The sequence below is a fragment of the Globicephala melas genome, chromosome 1, assembly GCF_963455315.2.
Source record: "Globicephala melas chromosome 1, mGloMel1.2, whole genome shotgun sequence".
In the NCBI taxonomy this organism is placed as follows: domain Eukaryota; kingdom Metazoa; phylum Chordata; class Mammalia; order Artiodactyla; family Delphinidae; genus Globicephala; species Globicephala melas.
The window spans coordinates 154,835,002-154,852,918 of NC_083314.1; the positions used below are offsets into that span (position 1 = coordinate 154,835,002).

The following is a 17,917-nucleotide window of genomic DNA, read 5'->3' on the forward strand; positions in this document are numbered from 1 at the left end:
GATGGGGCAGGATGGCTGGAGGGGGCTGCAGTTGGTTATTTCCCTTCCCCCAGGTAGATTAAGCTCTGATCAAATCCCAGCAGATTAAGTTCTGGTAAAATAATTTCTCCTGAGGATAGGCCTTGTTAAGAAGGACAGAATGCTCTGGCATATTTTTAAATGGCTCCTTTTCCCCCCTCCCACTGCTGGAAGCATGAGGGCATTTTTCTCCGATATTCACTGTGAGAACCTGGTCGAGCTTCTGGAGGTAAAACTCACAAAAGTGTGGGACCACCGGCACCCCATGAGTGGATCCCCCCTGGAGTTTTTAACTCTTAGACTTGTTCACACAGAGCTTCCAGTAGGAACTCTATAGTTTAGATTTTCCTACCTCTGCACAAGTTCCTGTGGCGGTTTCTTTTTAGTAAATTGTGAGTCTCTGTGTTCACCGGTCTGTCTCTTGGTGGGGAGCAGCAGTTTGCCCTGTGACCTCAGTTCTCTGATGGATCTAAAAAGGATAGTTGATTTTGCAGGTTGTTCAGCTTTTTACTTGTTGTCAGGATGAAGTGGCTACTTCCAAGTTCCTTCCACGCTGGACCCTTCTCTGAATCTTTTCTTCAGCCTCTAATTCTGATATCATGGATGCAGTAGAAAACCAAAACATGACAATATACAAAAATATCTTTATGACCTTAAGATTGGGAAGGATTTTTAAAATAAGACAATAAGCATAAATTAGAAAAAGTATGTAACCTTTATATTCCTGGAAAAGGTAATATCCGTATATTCGACTCTACTGTAATTAAAGCAGAGGCAGCTCATCTCTCTTCCACATTGCATCAGTTGAGGTGGTTCAACTGGGGCTGTTGGGTCCACTTCCAAGATGATCCATTCGTGCAGCTAACAAAATTGGTGCTGGCACGGATGCCTCCAAAAGGTATCTTGGGCTTCCTCATCCCAGGGTGACTGGATTCCAAGAGCAAGTGTCTCAAGAAACAGGAAGTGGAGGCTACCATTTTCTTAAGGCTTGAGCCCCCAAATCAACAGAGCATCATTCCCATATCATATTCTATTGATCAAGCGGTCACAGAGCCCAGATTCAAGAGAAGGGGAGTAGACACCACATCTTGCTGGGAGGAGGGTCAAAGAATTATGGACCATATTTTAAAACCACATCAGTCCACTTTCTGGACATAAGTTATTTACATTTTTACCACTTGGAAGATTTATTCTTCCCCTTGCAAGATTCCCCATTAAAGGTCTCATCCCTTTACAACATTGGGCTCCAGATCTGGCATCTCATCATCTAAGTCAGATCCAGGTGCAAATGAGACCTCTCAGGTGCAGTTTCTCAGATATAGCTCCTTGAGTGTAGTTCTTCTCAGACCGAAGACCTGTGACCTAAAGAAACATGTTGTCTACTCCCCACATGCCCAGCATACGGTGATGGGGTAGGCATAGGATAACTTATAGATACATTCATTCAAAGGGGAAAAAACCCGGAGGCACATAACAGTCACTGGTTTATAGAAATTCTGAAATCCAGCTGGGCATATGTTGCCAATTCCTTAATTAGATCCAATACTACTTTCTGGGAGTTGTTTCCATGGCTCTTTGGTTTTGTCCTCTGAATCATCCTTCCTTTTCCATAGGAAATCTGAGATTGCCTTCTCAGTCTTCCTCCTGATTATAAAAGGTTGGGGGTTCAAAGAATTCTTTCCATTTTGGACCATCTCTGCCCCTTTTAATCTGAGCTAGCAATGCTTCTGCCAGAATGATTCTCTTAGAAACTTGAGAATAGAAGCCTAAAAGGTCTTAAGAAGGCTGTCAGTGAGGGCTTAAAGGAAAGTGAGGAAAATCTTACTGGAAGATGGCGGACAGGAGACACCTGCTAGGTAGTGATGGAAAGTCTGGTAACACAGTCACCTGCAGTAACATGGAACTAGGAAATGTACCTGATGAACTCAGTGAAATATAAGGAGATTTCCAGACAAAGTAATGAAGTGCCACCTGGCTTCTCACTGCCTATGATAAAAGTGTAAGATGAGAGAGATGAGCTTCAAAAACAAACATAGCAAATAAAAAAGTCCAGGACTCACAGTCTGGAAATGCTTCTCATTTCCAGTCTGTCCAGAAGGCAAATAGTTCTAAATTAAGAAAGGGTCAAATCCAGAATGGGACAATAAAAATCTTTCATTAAGATGTCAGAATGATTTAAGACTATGCTTCATAGTCTCTTTCAGACCAAAAGGCCCTCTAAAAATCGTAAGGGCAAGTCTCACAGATACTCTTCCTTAAACAGTAAGATTTTTACGGATCTTAAGGGCATTGTCTCACAGCAGCTATACAGGAAGCCCAAAGTAGAGAAGGTCTTATCTTCAAGAGATTTGTGATTGCGGCTTTTAGCTAATGAAGTAGATTTCAATAGTGTTCATAGAAAACCCCCCAAGTTTCATTCTGGTTGAAGCATTGCCACCTCAGACTAATAGCGCCAGAGATAGTGCAAAATAGACTAGTACAGAATCCTTTAGACCCCAGCGTTTTACAGGCTTCTATTCAAGGCCCTTTCAGCTTCACTCACATTCTTTTTGTGGGCTTTTATGCTTCTTTCTGCTTCCAAGTCCCAAAGCCAATGTCATGTGTGTTGGACTTCTGTTACTGTAGCACCCTATATCTGATACCACATTCTGTTCCAGTAATCTTTTGCTACATAACGAACCACTACGAAACTTCATGGCTTAAAACAACAATGTGGGCAGTGCTGGGTGGCGACAGCTGGTCTCTCTTCCCTGCAGTGTCAGCAGTGGTGGCTTGACCCCGACTGGAGGATCCACTTCCACCACAGAGCTGACAGATTGGCTCTGGCTGTTGGTTTCTCTCCATATGGACCTCGCCACATGTGGCTTTGCCTCCTCACATATGCCAGTTGGGTTCCAAGAGTGAACGTCCCAAGAAAGAAGAAGTGGAAACTGCCAGTTTCTTAAGGCCTGGGTCCAGAAACTGGCACAGTGTCATTTCCACCATAGTTTATTGGTCAGGTATCACAGAGACCAGTGCAAGGAATGTCAAGGAATCTGGGAACCACAGTCTTTGGAAGGTTTTATCCTTTGGCTTTTGTATTTCACCCTTTTAATCCATATAGAATTTTGTTTTAAATCATCACTGAACTGGTTATATTTTTTCCTTTTTATGTGCTTTAATTAAGTAAAATTTACATACAGTGAAATGTACATATCTTAATATACAATTTGATGAGTTTTAATTAATGTAAGCAGCCATGTAGCCACAGCCCCAGTCAAGATAAGAGTCATTTCCGCCACCCTGGACGTTGCCTCATGCTTCCTTACGGTCAGCCTTCACTCTCGCCTTTATTCTGATTTCTGTCACCATAGGTTGGATTTTACTGTTCCTGAAATTCATGTATAAATGGAATCAGATTGTGTGTACTATTTTGTATTTGGTTTCTTTCACTCAAATTAATGTTTTGAGAAGCATTCGTCAATAGTTCATTCTTTTTTAATGCCAAGTGGTATTCCAGTAAATAAATATACCACAATTTGTATATCTGTTCTCTTGTTGATGGACATTTGGGTTGGTTCTAGTTTGGGGCTATTATGACTAACCGGCAGTGAACATTTTAATAAGTGTCTTTTCACAGACATAATGTTTTCACTTATTTTCATTACTCTTTTCTCTTTGAGTTCCTCATTTTTATTTGTTTTCTTTTCAGTGAAAGAGTCATATTATGACATGGAAATTCTAACCATTTCTTAACAGGCTTCAGCCAGTTCTTCTTTTATTAAGTCTACCTTCACACCGACCTGCAGGGGCCCCTGCCCGTTCTTGGGCCTTGTGTGAATTATAAAGACGGAGCAGCTTGGCTCTCATCATTCCCCACTCTTGGTTAAGGATTCAGCATTCTTGGGTCTGCTGAGTCAGTTGCTACTTTGTCACTCTGCTTTCCAGCTTCCAGAGTTTTAAGTTGTCTCCTTTCTTGTTATCTGGCTCATTGTAGTGGGTTTTAAGAGAAAAAAGAGTTAAATATATATTTCAATGCATCTTGTTTACCCTTTTCTTTTTTTTCCTTTCTTTCTTTTTCAGCCATCACCTTCCACATCCTGCCTCTCTCTTTTTGTTTTCTTCCCTCCATCTTGCTTCCCCTTAGATTTAGAATGACGACGGTGGAAGAATCCTCAGGCAGCATCTGGCTCAGCCCCTCCATTTTGTGGATGGCAAACCTGAGGCCCAAAGAGGACAGCAGTCCGTCCACAGCCCACACAGCTGCTGCTCTTACCTTTTTGCCTTTAATAACAAAAGAGACTTTTTGCCCTCCTGCCCTTCAGTTAGTGAGCCAGGACAGTGTGAAGAAGCAGAGTACCCCCTACTCAAGTGGAAGCCTAGAAGTCAGGTCAGCAGAAGGAATGCCGTAGCTGGCCAGGCAGCTGCGGGTCCTCTCTGGAGACCAAGAAGCAAGTCTGGGTAGGACTGCCTCTTTCTTCCGTGCTCTCCCTGCCTCTGCCCTAGCACAGTGGCAGGTGGGAGGTTGCAATTAGGAGAGTGCCCAGCTGTCTTGACAGGAGAAAGTACTGAAACAGAGAAATACATAGGTGGGACCCTCAGGTCCTTTGCATGTTTTTCTTTATTCCAGTTTTCTCCTATTTTCACTACTTTCTTTGAGCCTGAGTGTTGATGTAGAAGATAACAAAGGGACTCTAAGGCCCAGAACAGAAGGCAAGGAAAGTGACTGCTGGATTGACCACTCTAAGTCCAAAGCCAAACACACACAAGCACTAATATTGCCAGAGCCCCCAGCTCCATACACAGAGCATGTAAGAGGTACCAAGAATAGATAAGGCAACCAAGGACCGAAAGTGAAAGTACATACATCTGGAAAGTTGCTTAGATCTTCTTTTCAGCGTACAGAAGACAAAGCGCAAGTTCTGTGCCTTGGCTGGTCTGGGCTGTTCTCCCAGCAGGCTGCATTCCCAGAGCTTTGGTCATGCAGTTTGGGCTGGCAGCAGCTGGGTACAGCCACCCTCTACCCCCTCCCACGGTGTTTCACAGCTTAGCAGCTGGGAATCCTGTAGAGACCAGAGCCAGGGTATGAAAGACGAGGAGAGCACTGTTGTCTGACTTCTCTACCCTGGATACTCTATAAGCTGCTTTGATTCTTTGTCTCCTGCAGTTTGTATTTACTTGAACAAGAATGGCAGCACAGGCCCCCACTTAGATAAGAAGAAGGTCCAGCAGCTCCCTGACCATTTTGGGCCAGCCCAAGCCTCCGTGGTGTTGCAGCAGGCTGTGCAGGCTTGCATCGACTGTGCTTATCACCAGAAAACCGTCTTCGGCTTCCTCAAACAGGGTCACGGTGGTGCAGTTATCTCAGGTAAGCGCCCCTGGGCCGGTATGGCTCCTAGTCAGAGGAGCGGGCCTTTTCAACTGGCTAATTTCTAGCAAGGCATCCTGGTTTCTACTCCACACCTGGAGGCTCTGGAGAAATACGAAAGTATTCCATTTCTCAGAGAGTCCTCATTTTCAACTCCCAGAGCCCCTCCAGGTCTTCTGCACGTCGCTGCCAAGTAGAATACCCACGCAGACCCTGTCTCCTTGCCTAGCCTCTCCCACACAGAAAATACATGGCTGCGTTGCTTTAAAGATGATCACAAGAAAAAATCCAGAGGAGGCTGTATTGTGGAAACAGTAGAGTTTCTCCAGACTGCCATAGCCTCCTAGCTGGCTTCAGGGAACCACAGAACTCTTCACTCATTCTTTTGACTCCTTAGCTTCCCAGTCCTAAGCCAGCCCTGATACAGGGGAATTGAATCTCAGGGCAGAGTGGGAAGAATCATCCCTCTCTTTCCTGCTATGAGAGTTTGAGTCAGTTGCACAGAGTATGGTTTTTTGGTTTGTTTTTTTTCACTGAGAATAGTCACTTTTTCTGCTGTGCCCTGCTCTGTTTCAGTTTTTCCTAAGTCCAAAACCCCATTCTTACCCACCAGACCTGTGAAGACTTGATCTAGAGCCTTTCAATCTTTATTTTTTTTAATAAATTTATTTATTTTATTTATTTATTTTTGGCTGCGTTGGGTCTTCATTGCTGCATGTGGGCTTTCTCTAGTTGCGGTGAGCGGGGGCTACTCTTCACTGCGGTGCACGGGCTTCTCACTGCGGTGGCTTCTCTTGTTGCGGAGCACGGGCTCTAGGCATGCGGGCTTCAGTAGCTGTGGCTCTCAGGCTCTAGAGCACAGGCTCAGTAGTTGTGGCGCACGGGCTTAGTTGCTCCGCGGCATGTGGGATCTTCCCGGACCAGGGCTCTCACCCGTGAGAGAGTGAGATTGGCAGGCAGATTCTTAATTGGCAGGCAGATTCTTAACCACTGCGCCACCAGGGAAGCCCCAGCCTTTCGCTCTTAATTGTACACTACTCCGTAATCTCCTGCCCCTGCCCTCTAACTAGTTGCAGTATCCAGCCTCAGGAAACCCAGCTGACATGGAAGACCCCATAAATACCACCTTTTAGCAGACACTCATTGAGTCCTTACTCTGTGTTAGAGGTTATTGCCAGACACTGGCCAGGGGAAGGGAAGAAAAGAAGATGACATGTTCAGGCTCTGCCCTGATGGAAAAGAAAGACTAGCTCACAGCTAACTGTGGGAGGTGTTATATAATATGTGAGAAATGCATGCAGGGTGGTGTGGGAGCCCGGATGAGGGAGTAACTGGCTGCATGGAGGATGGGGGCAGGCAGGGAAGGAATTGCTATAAAAGGCTGAAAACTGCGTGGGAAATCAAGCCTCCCTTTCCTTCTGAGGCCGAGGCCTCTGCCTGGCCTCTCCTTTGCTTCTGTGCAGCAGTCTACAGGGACCCGGCTTTCTTTACCACTTTTCTTTAGCAGCTCTCACCCACACCTTCTCTAGGGTTCTTCCTCTGCCCCAAAATTCGTTCCTGAGAATGACCTATCTCCGCATTTCCTTCCTGCCCTCAGAGACAGATGTAGAGGCCTTTTGCTTGTTAAGGATTATACAGATACATTTTGAATAGAAATAGGTGGGGACTTTAAAAGAAAATCAGGCATGGAATAGTTCCAAATGTTGCCGAAATTCTAGTTGCCCTTATCCAGATCAGATTGAACGCCTCAGCCACTGCTGGCAATAGCTGTATTCTCCTCTTCGGCCCAGCTTCTCTGTTCTTGGGCAATTCTTATGGAAATGGAACCCCAAATGAACAGATTTCCTGGGGGAGGCCCAGCCAACTGATGGAGCAGATAGAATTATGTTCACAGGCTAAGTAAAATCATTCCAGAGCCCCAGGTGCAACAGACCTGCCCTGGCCACTCCCATCATTGCAAGCCCTGGAGTTGGAGGCAAAAATCAAACCCTCAAGGGAGGGAGGGGAGGGGAAGGAGGGAGGAAACCTGGGCACCGATACCGATTGCCTCTGTGTAACCAGGGAAGCCTGAGGCAAGCAGTGGGCTGGACTCCTCCTGCCCTGCCTGCGCTGCTGAGCTGAGGAACTGACGGCTCAGCCCTGTTCGCTTAACTCCACAGCCGTGTTTGACCGTGAGCAGCACACCCTCAACCTCCCAGCCGTCAACAGCATCACCTACGTCCTCCGCTTCCTGGAGAAACTCTGCCACAACCTTCGCAGTGACAATCTGTTTGGCAACCAGCCCTTTACACAGACTCACTTGTCACTCACCACCACAGAGTACAGCCACAGCCACGACAGGTACCTACCAGGTAGGAGCTGGGACGGGGTCTGGGCTAAGAAAGGGGGGCAGGGTAGTAGCTGTAGCAGCAGCAGCGAGGGCCCAGGGCCAGCCCTCAGACCTGCTAGCCTGGCACCTACTACCCCAAGATCTGGTTTTCTGTCCCTTAACTTTGCCGTGTCTGGCACTTTTTGGTCTCCTCTCATCTGTACTGTCTCTTCAGGATCTCGTCTGCTATCTTTAGGATTAACCCTCTTTCCTCTGGATTTTTATCCCTAAAAAAATGGTGGTTCATGGTTCTCCTGAATCTGCATGTGGAGCCACCGTGAAGTCACAGGACATCTCCCCGCGTGAGTCTGGCAGCAAAGGCCTAACGCAGAACTCCCTCGCCAGCGGGATGGTTTAGTCTCAGGCTGCAGATTGAGAAATTTGCTCCCGGTGATTGGCCATCCACTCTTTCCTTTGGCACGCGGCCATAACTCCTCCAGCGCCGCCAGTCGAGCAAGTCAATTCAAGTTCCTGCTGTTTCTAACTAGGCTGGAAAATAACTTTCTTAGTTAACATACCAGACCCACAGCGGGAAAGCGGATGCCACGTGGCCGGATCAGTGACTAAGCACTTCTGAGAGAGGTTTGAGTGAATGGAACTCAGCATCTCTAATCTGGAGCACAGGACACAGAACAACAGGGAGGGAAGGGAAGCTTGGCCTTAAACGTAGCAAGGTAGGTCATTATGGGAGAGGGAGGAAAGGCTCTTTTTAAAAGAGTCCTGTGGACCTTGTCCTGGCCAGAGGAATAGAGAGGCAGTGCTGTCAGCGCTGGGGCTGTGCTGCCTGGTGATGGGGGAGCGTAACTCCAAAAGGTGGTCCCTTCTGACCTGCAGAAGTCTTGTTCCCACACTGTCTTCCCTGTTGTCTTTTCCTCATTGTCAGAATCACTCCTGATAAAAGTGCCACTTGTGGAAGAATGTGCTGGGGAAGTGACTGCTCACCCGTCACCCCCCATCCATCGCCTCTATCTGTACTGCTGCACCCAAAGGAGAATTGCTTATATGACTTGCAGGCAGGGCAGAAAGATGCCTGAATTTCAGACGCTCCTTCTGGGGTCCCCACCATCTGGTCCCTGCAGACATATCTGTGACCCTCTCACTGACCCTTTTCTTCAGAGGGAACTTCTCATCTGACCTACTCTAGATTGCTTTCTTTCAGCGTCACACTCTCTGAGAACAGAAAAGGGCATTCTTACTTGTAGTTAGGATATTGCCCTGGGAGTCTGGGCTGGGCACGGTGGAGTTGGTGCACACAAAGGCAGGTTGTTACATATCCCCTGCTGCTGGCATTCAGGAACTCTGAGCTGCACTTCAATAATTAAAATTAGCCCTACCTGAGATTCTGGAAGAACGGATACACGAGAGAGGGTAGCATGTCCATGAGTGTAGCTGCTAGTCTAAAGAGAGATTTCTCAAAGAAATAGGAACTCAGAATTCTTTTTTTTTTTTAAGCATTTCTTTTTCTTTTTTTTTTTTAAATAATTTATTTATTTATTTAATTTTTGGCTGCGTTGGGTCTTCGTTGCTGCGCACAGGCTTTCTCTAGTTGTGGTAAGCAGGAGCTACTGTTCGTTGCAGTGCGCGGGCTTCTCATTGCGGTGGCTTCTCTTGTTGTGGAGCACTGGCTCTAGGCACGTGGGCTTCAGTAGTTATGGCATGCGGGCTCAGTAGTTGGGGCTTGCGGGCTCTACAGCGCAGGCTCAGTAGTTGTGGCGCATGGGCTTAGTTGCTCCGCGGCATGTGGGATCTTCCCAGACCAGGGCTCGAACCTGTGTCCCCTGAGTTGGCAGGTGGATTCTTAACCACTGCGCCACCAGGGAAGCCCCAGAATTCTTAAATGCAATAACACCGCTAACAACCAAGAGAAACGCCCTGGTAGCAGCATGCAGAGGCTGGTAGGGGTGTACATCATGGGCCTGCAGTCGTGATGATAGTTTGGGATTGGGGCGTGTGACCTTTCCTGGGAATTCCGTTCCAGTTTGCATCTCTCTGATTCAACTACCAGACAAGAGGAAGCAGGCTTTAGCCACTCTTCCTTCTTGCCTCACCAGCTAAGAAGAGACAAAGACCAGGGTTATCACCTTCCGCATTGGCTGCCCCCCTTCTCTTCCCTCTTTTTCAGACAGATTCAGCCAGCTCTCTGTGCTCTCCTATGATCTCTAACCTCTGTTTCTCATAGTGGGTGCTCAGCAGCTTGGCTGCTCTCACCCTAGTTTCTGTTTGCTTCCCTGAGATGTTTTAACTCTGCCCAGACAAACTAGACCTTTGCCTAGATTTCTAACTCTTCTGTGCTCCCTCGCTTATCTTTTCTGCCTGCCTCCCTCCCTTCCTCCCTGCCTTACTGACCCTTTGCTCCACCTCCGATCATTTTTCATTTCCTACAGTTTTCCGATTAGTTACTTAGACCTCTGCCAAAGAGCTTGATGTGCATAAGGGCTTTCTTTCGCTTTGCCCTTTGGATCTGGTGTTTATTACTCCCACCCTTCTGCCTGGCTACACGCTTCTGCTCGTTCCACATCTGAAGATACCACCTCTCTTATCCAGGAGCTTACCAGCCCCCTCTTTCTTCCCTACAGCCCTGTCTCCACACTACCCTACCCATTCCTGAATACGGTAACTGACTGCACATTTCCAATACAGCAAATAGTCACCAAGTGTACATCCCATTAGGCTTCCTTACCTAAGCTGAGACTTAGTTTTTTCCTCCAGTGTTTTATTTTGAAAAATTTCAAACTTATAGAAAAGTTGTACAGTAGTACAGTGAGCAGCCACGTACTCTTCACCTAGATTTGCCACTTAGCTTTTTGCAGTATTTACTTTATCTGTTTCTCTAAGTGTATATACATGTATGTGTTTCTGTGTATTTTTTGTTTACTGAACCATTTGAGAGTTAAGTGCAGATGAGAGACTTGATCCTTAAACACTTTTGTATGTATCTCCTAAGAACAAGGAACACAATACTATTATCATTCTCGAGAAGTTTAACATTAATAAAGTCTACTAGCTGATATATATAGTCCATATTCAGATTTCCCCAGTTGCCCCAGTAATGTCCTTTGTAGCTTTTTTTTTTTTTCCTAATCCAAGATCCAGTGAAGGGTAATCCACTGTCTCTTTAGTTTTCTTTTATCTAGAGCAGTTTTCCAGCCTTTTTTATCTACCTACCATGATATGACATTGGCATTTTGAAGAATTCAGGCCAGTTGTTTTGGTTCAGATCATCAAACATTTATCAAATACTTACTCTGTGCGAGATCCTATACTGGGCTCTGGGGAGACAGAGAGAGAAAACAGACTCAATCCCTGCTCTCAAAGAGTTCCCAGCTCAGAGAGGAGATACAGGTAAACACGTATGTGGTAAGAGCATGGAACCAAAGGTACTCTGGCCCAGCCAGGAGTGATGAGCTGGGAGTATGGTGAAAGAAGAGGTCAGGGAAGGATCCCTCAGGGAGGCAATGGCAGCTCAGAGTCCCTTCTTAAGAACTACGCACGTGGCTGTATCAAGTACGAGGCCTATAACGATTAAGTGAGAAGGAGCTCTTTCTGGTCCTCTAAAAACTAATGGTATTAAACAGGAGATTGTATTAATTTAGCTGATCCCAGTGACTATTAATGTTAGCTGTAGTTGAAATCCACCTAGCATTCACCTCTGGGCCTGCTGGTTCCTCTGTGCTGCAGGAAGTACTTCATTTGTCCCATGACAGTGAGGTCCTCGTGCCTGTCTTTCCAGTTCCATCCAGGTCTTCTAAGCTGGTTATAAAGTGGTTCTCCTGACGAAACCCCAAAAATCACAGAATAAAAGCCAGATAAGAACTCATAATTTCTTAGGATGCGCCTTCATTCCCACACAAGGTTTCCTCATAGAACTGTCAGAGTTTTAAGAACACTCAAATGTTTATAATTAATTGAAACTGTAGTGATTCCATTATTCGGTCAGTCAGTCAACCCAGTATTTATTGACAGCTCTGATTTAGGTATAGACGGTTCCATTGTAAACTAGGAGTCAAGGTCGTTACACCCACAGAGTTTACAGCCTGGTAAAGAATATGAACAAATAAGCAAACAAATTAATTCATGGTGATGAGTGCTTTAATGGAACAAGTTCAGAGTTCAAGAGTTCAAACCCGGTGTGTCAGGGAAGACCGTCCAGAAGAAATGATATATACACTTGGACCTGAAAGAGTAGGATAATGAGGTAAAGGTGCCACAGACCCAAAGAGATGGAAGAGGGGATGATGAAGAATGTTTTTGTTGACTGAGCGTGTGAGACTGTGAGGGGCAAGAGGAAACCTGACTTGTTTCAGAAATACAGTGTAGAAAAGAAGAATGTGAGCAGTGAGGCTGGAGTGGTAGCAAAGGCCCAGGCAGAAAAGGTCTAATTGACCAGGTTACAGACTTTATGTCATTGAGCAGTGAGGACCCATTGAAGTATTTAAAGCCATGACTGTGTTATGGAACTAACACAATCAGATTTGTGTTTTCAAAAGCTCACTCAGAGTACTTACTGTGTGGGAGAATAGTTGGAGTAGAGCAAGAGGTAGGCGGCGGGACCAGTTGGAGGTTTTTGAATTCTGCAAGGGCTCCTAGATTTGGGGATTGTCCTTTCCTTTGATATCCAAATCTAAATAAAATTAAATGACCCCCCCCCCGCCCATCCCACATAACCCAAGATGAGGTTACATTTTCCTCGTAGTAGTGCATACTTCTAGCTCAGAATTCCTGCTTCTGAGTCGGTTCTTAATCCCTTTTTCCCCTGTCAGTTCCTGTAGTTGATGGTCTCTCCTGCAGTGCTTTTTGCCCCAGCAGTTTGATCCAGCTCCTCATCCTTCATTTCCCTAAGGAAAAACCAACACAAGTCTGTTAGGTGTGCTAGACTTGTACTGAAGTCGTGGGTAGAAAGAAGGATACTTACCACAAAGGAAAGGAAGCAATTTAACATTTCTGTTTTAGTGTTTATCAGATGCTACAGCAAATATCTTACTGGCCTCTTTCACCTTAGGCCTCCGCCTATTGCCATTTTCTGCGACCCATTCTAGATTTGGAGGAATTCCCTTTGCCCTCTGATTTCTCTGTTCCCTCCATCCCATACCTCCTCCCTTCCAAGCTATCAGCAGGCAACTCCAAATTAATTTATGGTGCAAAATAATTTTGTTTGCTTTTGTCTCAACTTTCCCCTTCTACACAATGCTCAGACCTTGCCTTTCATACCAAAAGAACCATTAGTGTAATTATCTAAAAGAAAGTACCAGCTAGCCCAGATCTATACTTTCAGCAACTCAAAGAACAAAGGGAAGAGCTGTGGGTGGAGAGATTTGTTCCATCTGTTTTATGTTCCCTTTTTCCTTTTTTCTGTCTTCCTGTGGATTAATCCAGTTTTTTAATGATTCTGTTCTATTTCTTTTGTTGGCTTGTCAGCTATAATTCTTTGTTTTGTTATTTTAGTGGCTGCTTTAGTTTGTATTATACATTTGTTTTAACATATCACCATCTACTTTAAAGTAATAACCATCTCCCTTTACATATAGTATAAGAACCTTAAAACAGTATGCTTCTCACCTCCTGGCCGTTATGCTATTGTTATTATCCATTTACTTCTACGTATTTTATAAATCCCACTTTACATTGTGACTGTTTTACTTTAAACAGGTCTTTACCTTTTAAAGATTTTTTTCAAATAAGAAAAAATTGTTTTATATTTACCCTTTTATAGTTACCATTTCTGCTACTCTTCATTCTTTAGTGTAGAGCCATTTCATACCATCATCTTCTCTCTGCCTAAAGGACTTTCTGTAACATTTCTCATAGTCGTGTCTACTGTAGTTGAGTTCTTCCAGCTTTTGTTGCTTTGAAAAAGGTCTTTTTTGTCTTTGTTTTTTTTTTTTTTTTTTTGCGGTACGCGGGCCTCTCACTGCTGTGGCCTCTCCCGTTGCGGAGCACAGGCTCCGGATGCACAGGCTCAGCGGCCATGGCTCACGGGCCCAGCCGGTCCGCGGCATGTGACCGGGGCACGAACCCGTGTCCGCTGCATCGGCAGGCGGTCTCTCAACCACTGCGCCACCAGGGAAACCCTTGTCTTTGTTTTTGAAAGGCACCTGTGTTGAGTTTAGAATTCCGGGTTGACTTTTTTGTTGTTCAGCGTGCTAAAGACGTGGCTCTAGTGTCTTCTGGTTAGCGTTGTCTCTGATGAGAAGTCTTCTGTCATTCATATCTTTGGTCTCTTGTATTCATTCGTCTTTTCCCTCTGGATGCTTTTTAGGCTTTCTGTTTGTCATTGGTTTTAAGCAATCTGATTATGCTGTACTTTGGTGAGGTTTACTTCATGCCTCTTGTGCTTGGGGTTAACTGAGCTTCTTGGATATGAGGGTTTGTCATTTACATCAAATTTGAAAAAATTTCTGCCATTCGCTCTTCATACATATTTTGTCACATCTCCTTTGGGGACTCCAACTAGACATATATTAATCCTCCTGAAACTTTCCCACAGTTTACTGATGCTTTTAAAATATTTTTTAGCCCTTTTTCTGTGTTTTACTTTGGGTAAATTCTACAGATATGGTTAAGTTAGCTGATCTTTTCTTTGGCAGTGTCTAATCTACTGTTAATCCACCCCATGTATTTTTCATCTCAAACGTATTTTCATTTTTAGAAGTTCAGTATGGGTCTTTTTATATCTTCAGTGTCTGCTTAACCTGCTCAGTCTTTGCTTTACCTTCTTGAACATATGAAATACAGTTATAATCACCTCTCCAGTACTCTGGCCTAGGAACTCTAGCTGCCACGTTCTACCTGGACTCTCAGCTCCAACTCCTCAACTCAGGGAGATCACCGGGCACTGTCTGATCTTCCCCTCCCTGCACTGTAGCCAGGAAGCTCTCCACACAGTAAGCTGGGAGCAAGCCTAGGGCTCATCTCATTTGTTTCCCCTCTTTCAGGCGTCTCTATCCTGCACTATCTAATGCCCAGTGTCTGAAAACTTATTTTATATATTTTGTCTTTTCTTTTAGTTGTTTGAAGCAGTAGGGTGTGTCTGATCCTTGGCTAGCAGCGGAAATCCAGAATGTATCTTGAATCCATGGATATCTTATCATCTCTACTGCCTTCACCATCATCCTCCCTCTCTTGGCCTGAGAGATCCTTTCTGGCCTATCTGGTCCCCTCACTACCTCTCTTGTTCCTCTCTGGTCCATTATCTACTTCATAGCCCAAATGGTCTTCTTAAAGCATAAATGAGATTATGGCACTCCCTCACTTAAAACTCCTTAGTGGTGTTCTAGTGCACTTTTATTATTTATGTGGCTGCATCGGGTCTTAGTTGCGGCATGCGGGATCTTTGCTGTGGCATGCGGGGTCTTTCACTGCAGCGCACGGGCTCTTCGTTGTGGCACGCTGGCTTCTCTCCAGTTGTGGCACGTGGGCTCCAGAGGGCACGGGCTCAGTGGTTGAGGCACGTGGGCTTAGTTGCCCTGCGGCATGTGGGATCTTAGTTCCCCAACCAGGGATCGAACCTGCTTCCCCTGCATTGGAAGGCAGAGTCTTAACCACTGGACCACCAGGGAAGTCCCTCTAATGCACTTTTAGTAAAATCCAGATGTCTTACTTTGGTTTGCCGTGTCCTGCATGATCTGGCCCCTGCCTACCTCTCCAAATTCATCTCTTTGTTCCCTACATTTTAGCTACATTGTTTTTCCCCATTTCCCTGAATATTCCAAGCTCAGAAAGACCTCAGGGTCTTTCTGTGTGTGACCAGGCAGCGGCCCCTCGCCATTGCACCAGGGAACCTACAGCAGATCCTTTCCCGTGATCTACCCAGACGCATAAAATTCTCTGCATGTGGGGAGTATCCTGAGTCCTGGACCCACATTCTTATCCTTTGTAGTTTTTCTTAGAAATCAACTGTTTAGCTAATGCTTTGGGATTCATTTAGGGCCTCCATTGAACCCTAAAACCAAGCACACTATCTGGCACACCTCCACTTGGACTCTTCTTCAGAGCACAACTTGTCCAGTTGTCAGGGAGGCCTCTCAGGGTCTCCTCATCTAAAAAGGTCCCCCTGTTATTTTCTGCCTTAATTTCCTATTCCTTTCTTAGGAATATTTACAACAGTTTCTGTTTTTTATGAGCTTGTATTTTGTCATCCTCCCCACTAAATTAAATATTCCATGAGGGGAAGGGTGAAAGCTATCTTTTTCACCATTCTCAGTATCCATCACCCTAACTGTCACATAGTAAGTATTTAATAGTATTTGTTGAATGAAAGGATACTTAGTAGAGGATGTGGGACACGTGGTTCAGAGAAGGATATTTTTTTAACATGGGACAGACTTAAGTCTGTCTTAAGCATGTGTAAGAACTGTGCTAGCCTCTGAGTCCTATGTTGGTGTAAGAAGTTTCTTAGATCCACAACTGTAGTTGTTTTTTGATCATTCAGTTTACCCCCATGAAGGGGAAAGCATGCTTCTGAGTGTAAAGTCCTTGAATCTCAGAAGCAGAAATGGCTCTAGAGATGATCTAGTATCTAGCCCAGCAGACAGTTGTGTTCATCTGACTTCTGCTTAAATACCCCTAATGATGTGTTGCTCACAGTCACCTTTGGCAATCAGTTTTATTGTTCGATACTTTTGATTACCAAATGCCTTGCTTTTTGAGCTGAAATCTACCTTCTTATAACTCCTACCCCTGCTCTACTCTCTGCCTTCCAAAAAACAAATCTACCTCCAGCCCTCTTCTCTACCCATGACTGCCCTTGGTGTCTTTGTCTCCTCTGACTTTTCTCCAGCCTGTATATGCCCATCCTCTTTCTCCTTTGCCATGAATTCTAGGCCTCTCACCACCGTTCTGGTCATCCTCCACTGGGAACTCTAGTTTTTAAGGTCAGCCTTGCAATGTGATACTCAGAAGATCTGCTTCTCACTGAAAATAGCTGTGTAAGGGCAAGGTCCTTGTCTGTGTTTACCTCTGCATACCCCATGCCTAGCACAGTGACTGGCACACAAAGGGTGCTCAACAAATGATTGTTGAATGAATGAACGAGCTCCCTCTCATGCTGATTGTTCTCATGTCTCCAGCATTCACTGGTGAATTTAATTCAAGTTGATCCTGTGAGGTTAAGGGATTTCATCCCCATTTTATAGACGCACAAGCTGAATCCCAGAAAAAAGGTGGTGATCATTGACTAATCATCATGCCAGTAATAGAACTCAAGTGTTCCAGCCCCAACTTCTGATCCCTGGGCCAGTGGTTTCAAAGTTTGTTTTGTTTTAGCAGTAGAACTCCTTTTTTGCAAAGGTAAGATTATATGAAACTCTAGTATACAAAAGCTAGAACCAGAGCTGTTTTGATAGAAGCTGGGATGAGGCCGAGGCTCTAGCGAGGAGCTAGGAATTCTGCAGGGCTCTGTGGAGCACAGCTGGGGAGCACTGCAGTCTTCTGCCCTGGCATCATCCTGCTGAAGGCAGCCAGGGCCTCATCTGATCAGCCTTAAGCTGACTAGGACCTCTCAGAGCCTTGGGTGTGATGCTTCATTTTTCCTCTTCATCTCATTAGGATAAGATTTAATGACCTTGCCTAGTCCAGGTGCCACCAGTCCAGCTTTTCAGACCTCTCAACCAGAATCCAGATTTCTTTTGCCATTCTTAGCATTGCCAAGAGAAGAGACACTTACTGATTTTGCATCAGCATCTGGTGAACCCCTGGCATTGTCATCATGATTATTCTTCACATCTGTTAGCTCATGTGAAGTAGGTCTTTGCTGAGTAAAATGAGTACTAGAAAGGTGAGGTCATTACTGTGCTGATAAATACAGAAACTAGAGTTCATTTTTTTCTTGAGCTATTGCGGAGAACTTCGGTTTACACTCTAACTCTGAATGAAGAATAAAATACAACTCCCCACCTTTGTAAAGTCCATCCCATTCTGTTTTCTCATTTGATGTTCTCAGCATGACAAAGGGTGAGTTTTCCCCATTTTACAGATGAGGAAACTAGTACTCAGAAAAGACAAATATCTTGCCTTGAATCACATACCTAGTGAGAGGCAGGAGCCCAGAAGTAGAACCCAGGCATCCTGTTTCCTGGATTGGATTCCTGTCCTTGTCTCAAAGTGGGACATTGCTATAATCATCTCTCCTGGAAAACAGGAATCTGAAACCTCACCTGCAGAAATGGGGTGGGATATGGTTTAGGTAT

General features: G+C 45.0%; 1 protein-coding gene across 29 annotated transcripts in view; it reads left to right on the forward strand.

Moving 5' to 3' along the window:
• SCMH1 (Scm polycomb group protein homolog 1) overlaps positions 1 to 17,917 on the forward strand; it is a 191,909-nt gene that overhangs the window by 161,953 nt on the left and 12,039 nt on the right. For all 29 annotated transcript variants that reach the window (XM_060307134.1, XM_060307144.1, XM_060307146.1 and 26 more), the window contains 2 exons: positions 5,165 to 5,365; positions 7,525 to 7,716. In XM_060307134.1, coding sequence (XP_060163117.1) covers positions 5,165 to 5,365; positions 7,525 to 7,716 — 393 coding nt within the window. The remainder of the gene's footprint in view (positions 1 to 5,164; positions 5,366 to 7,524; positions 7,717 to 17,917) is intronic.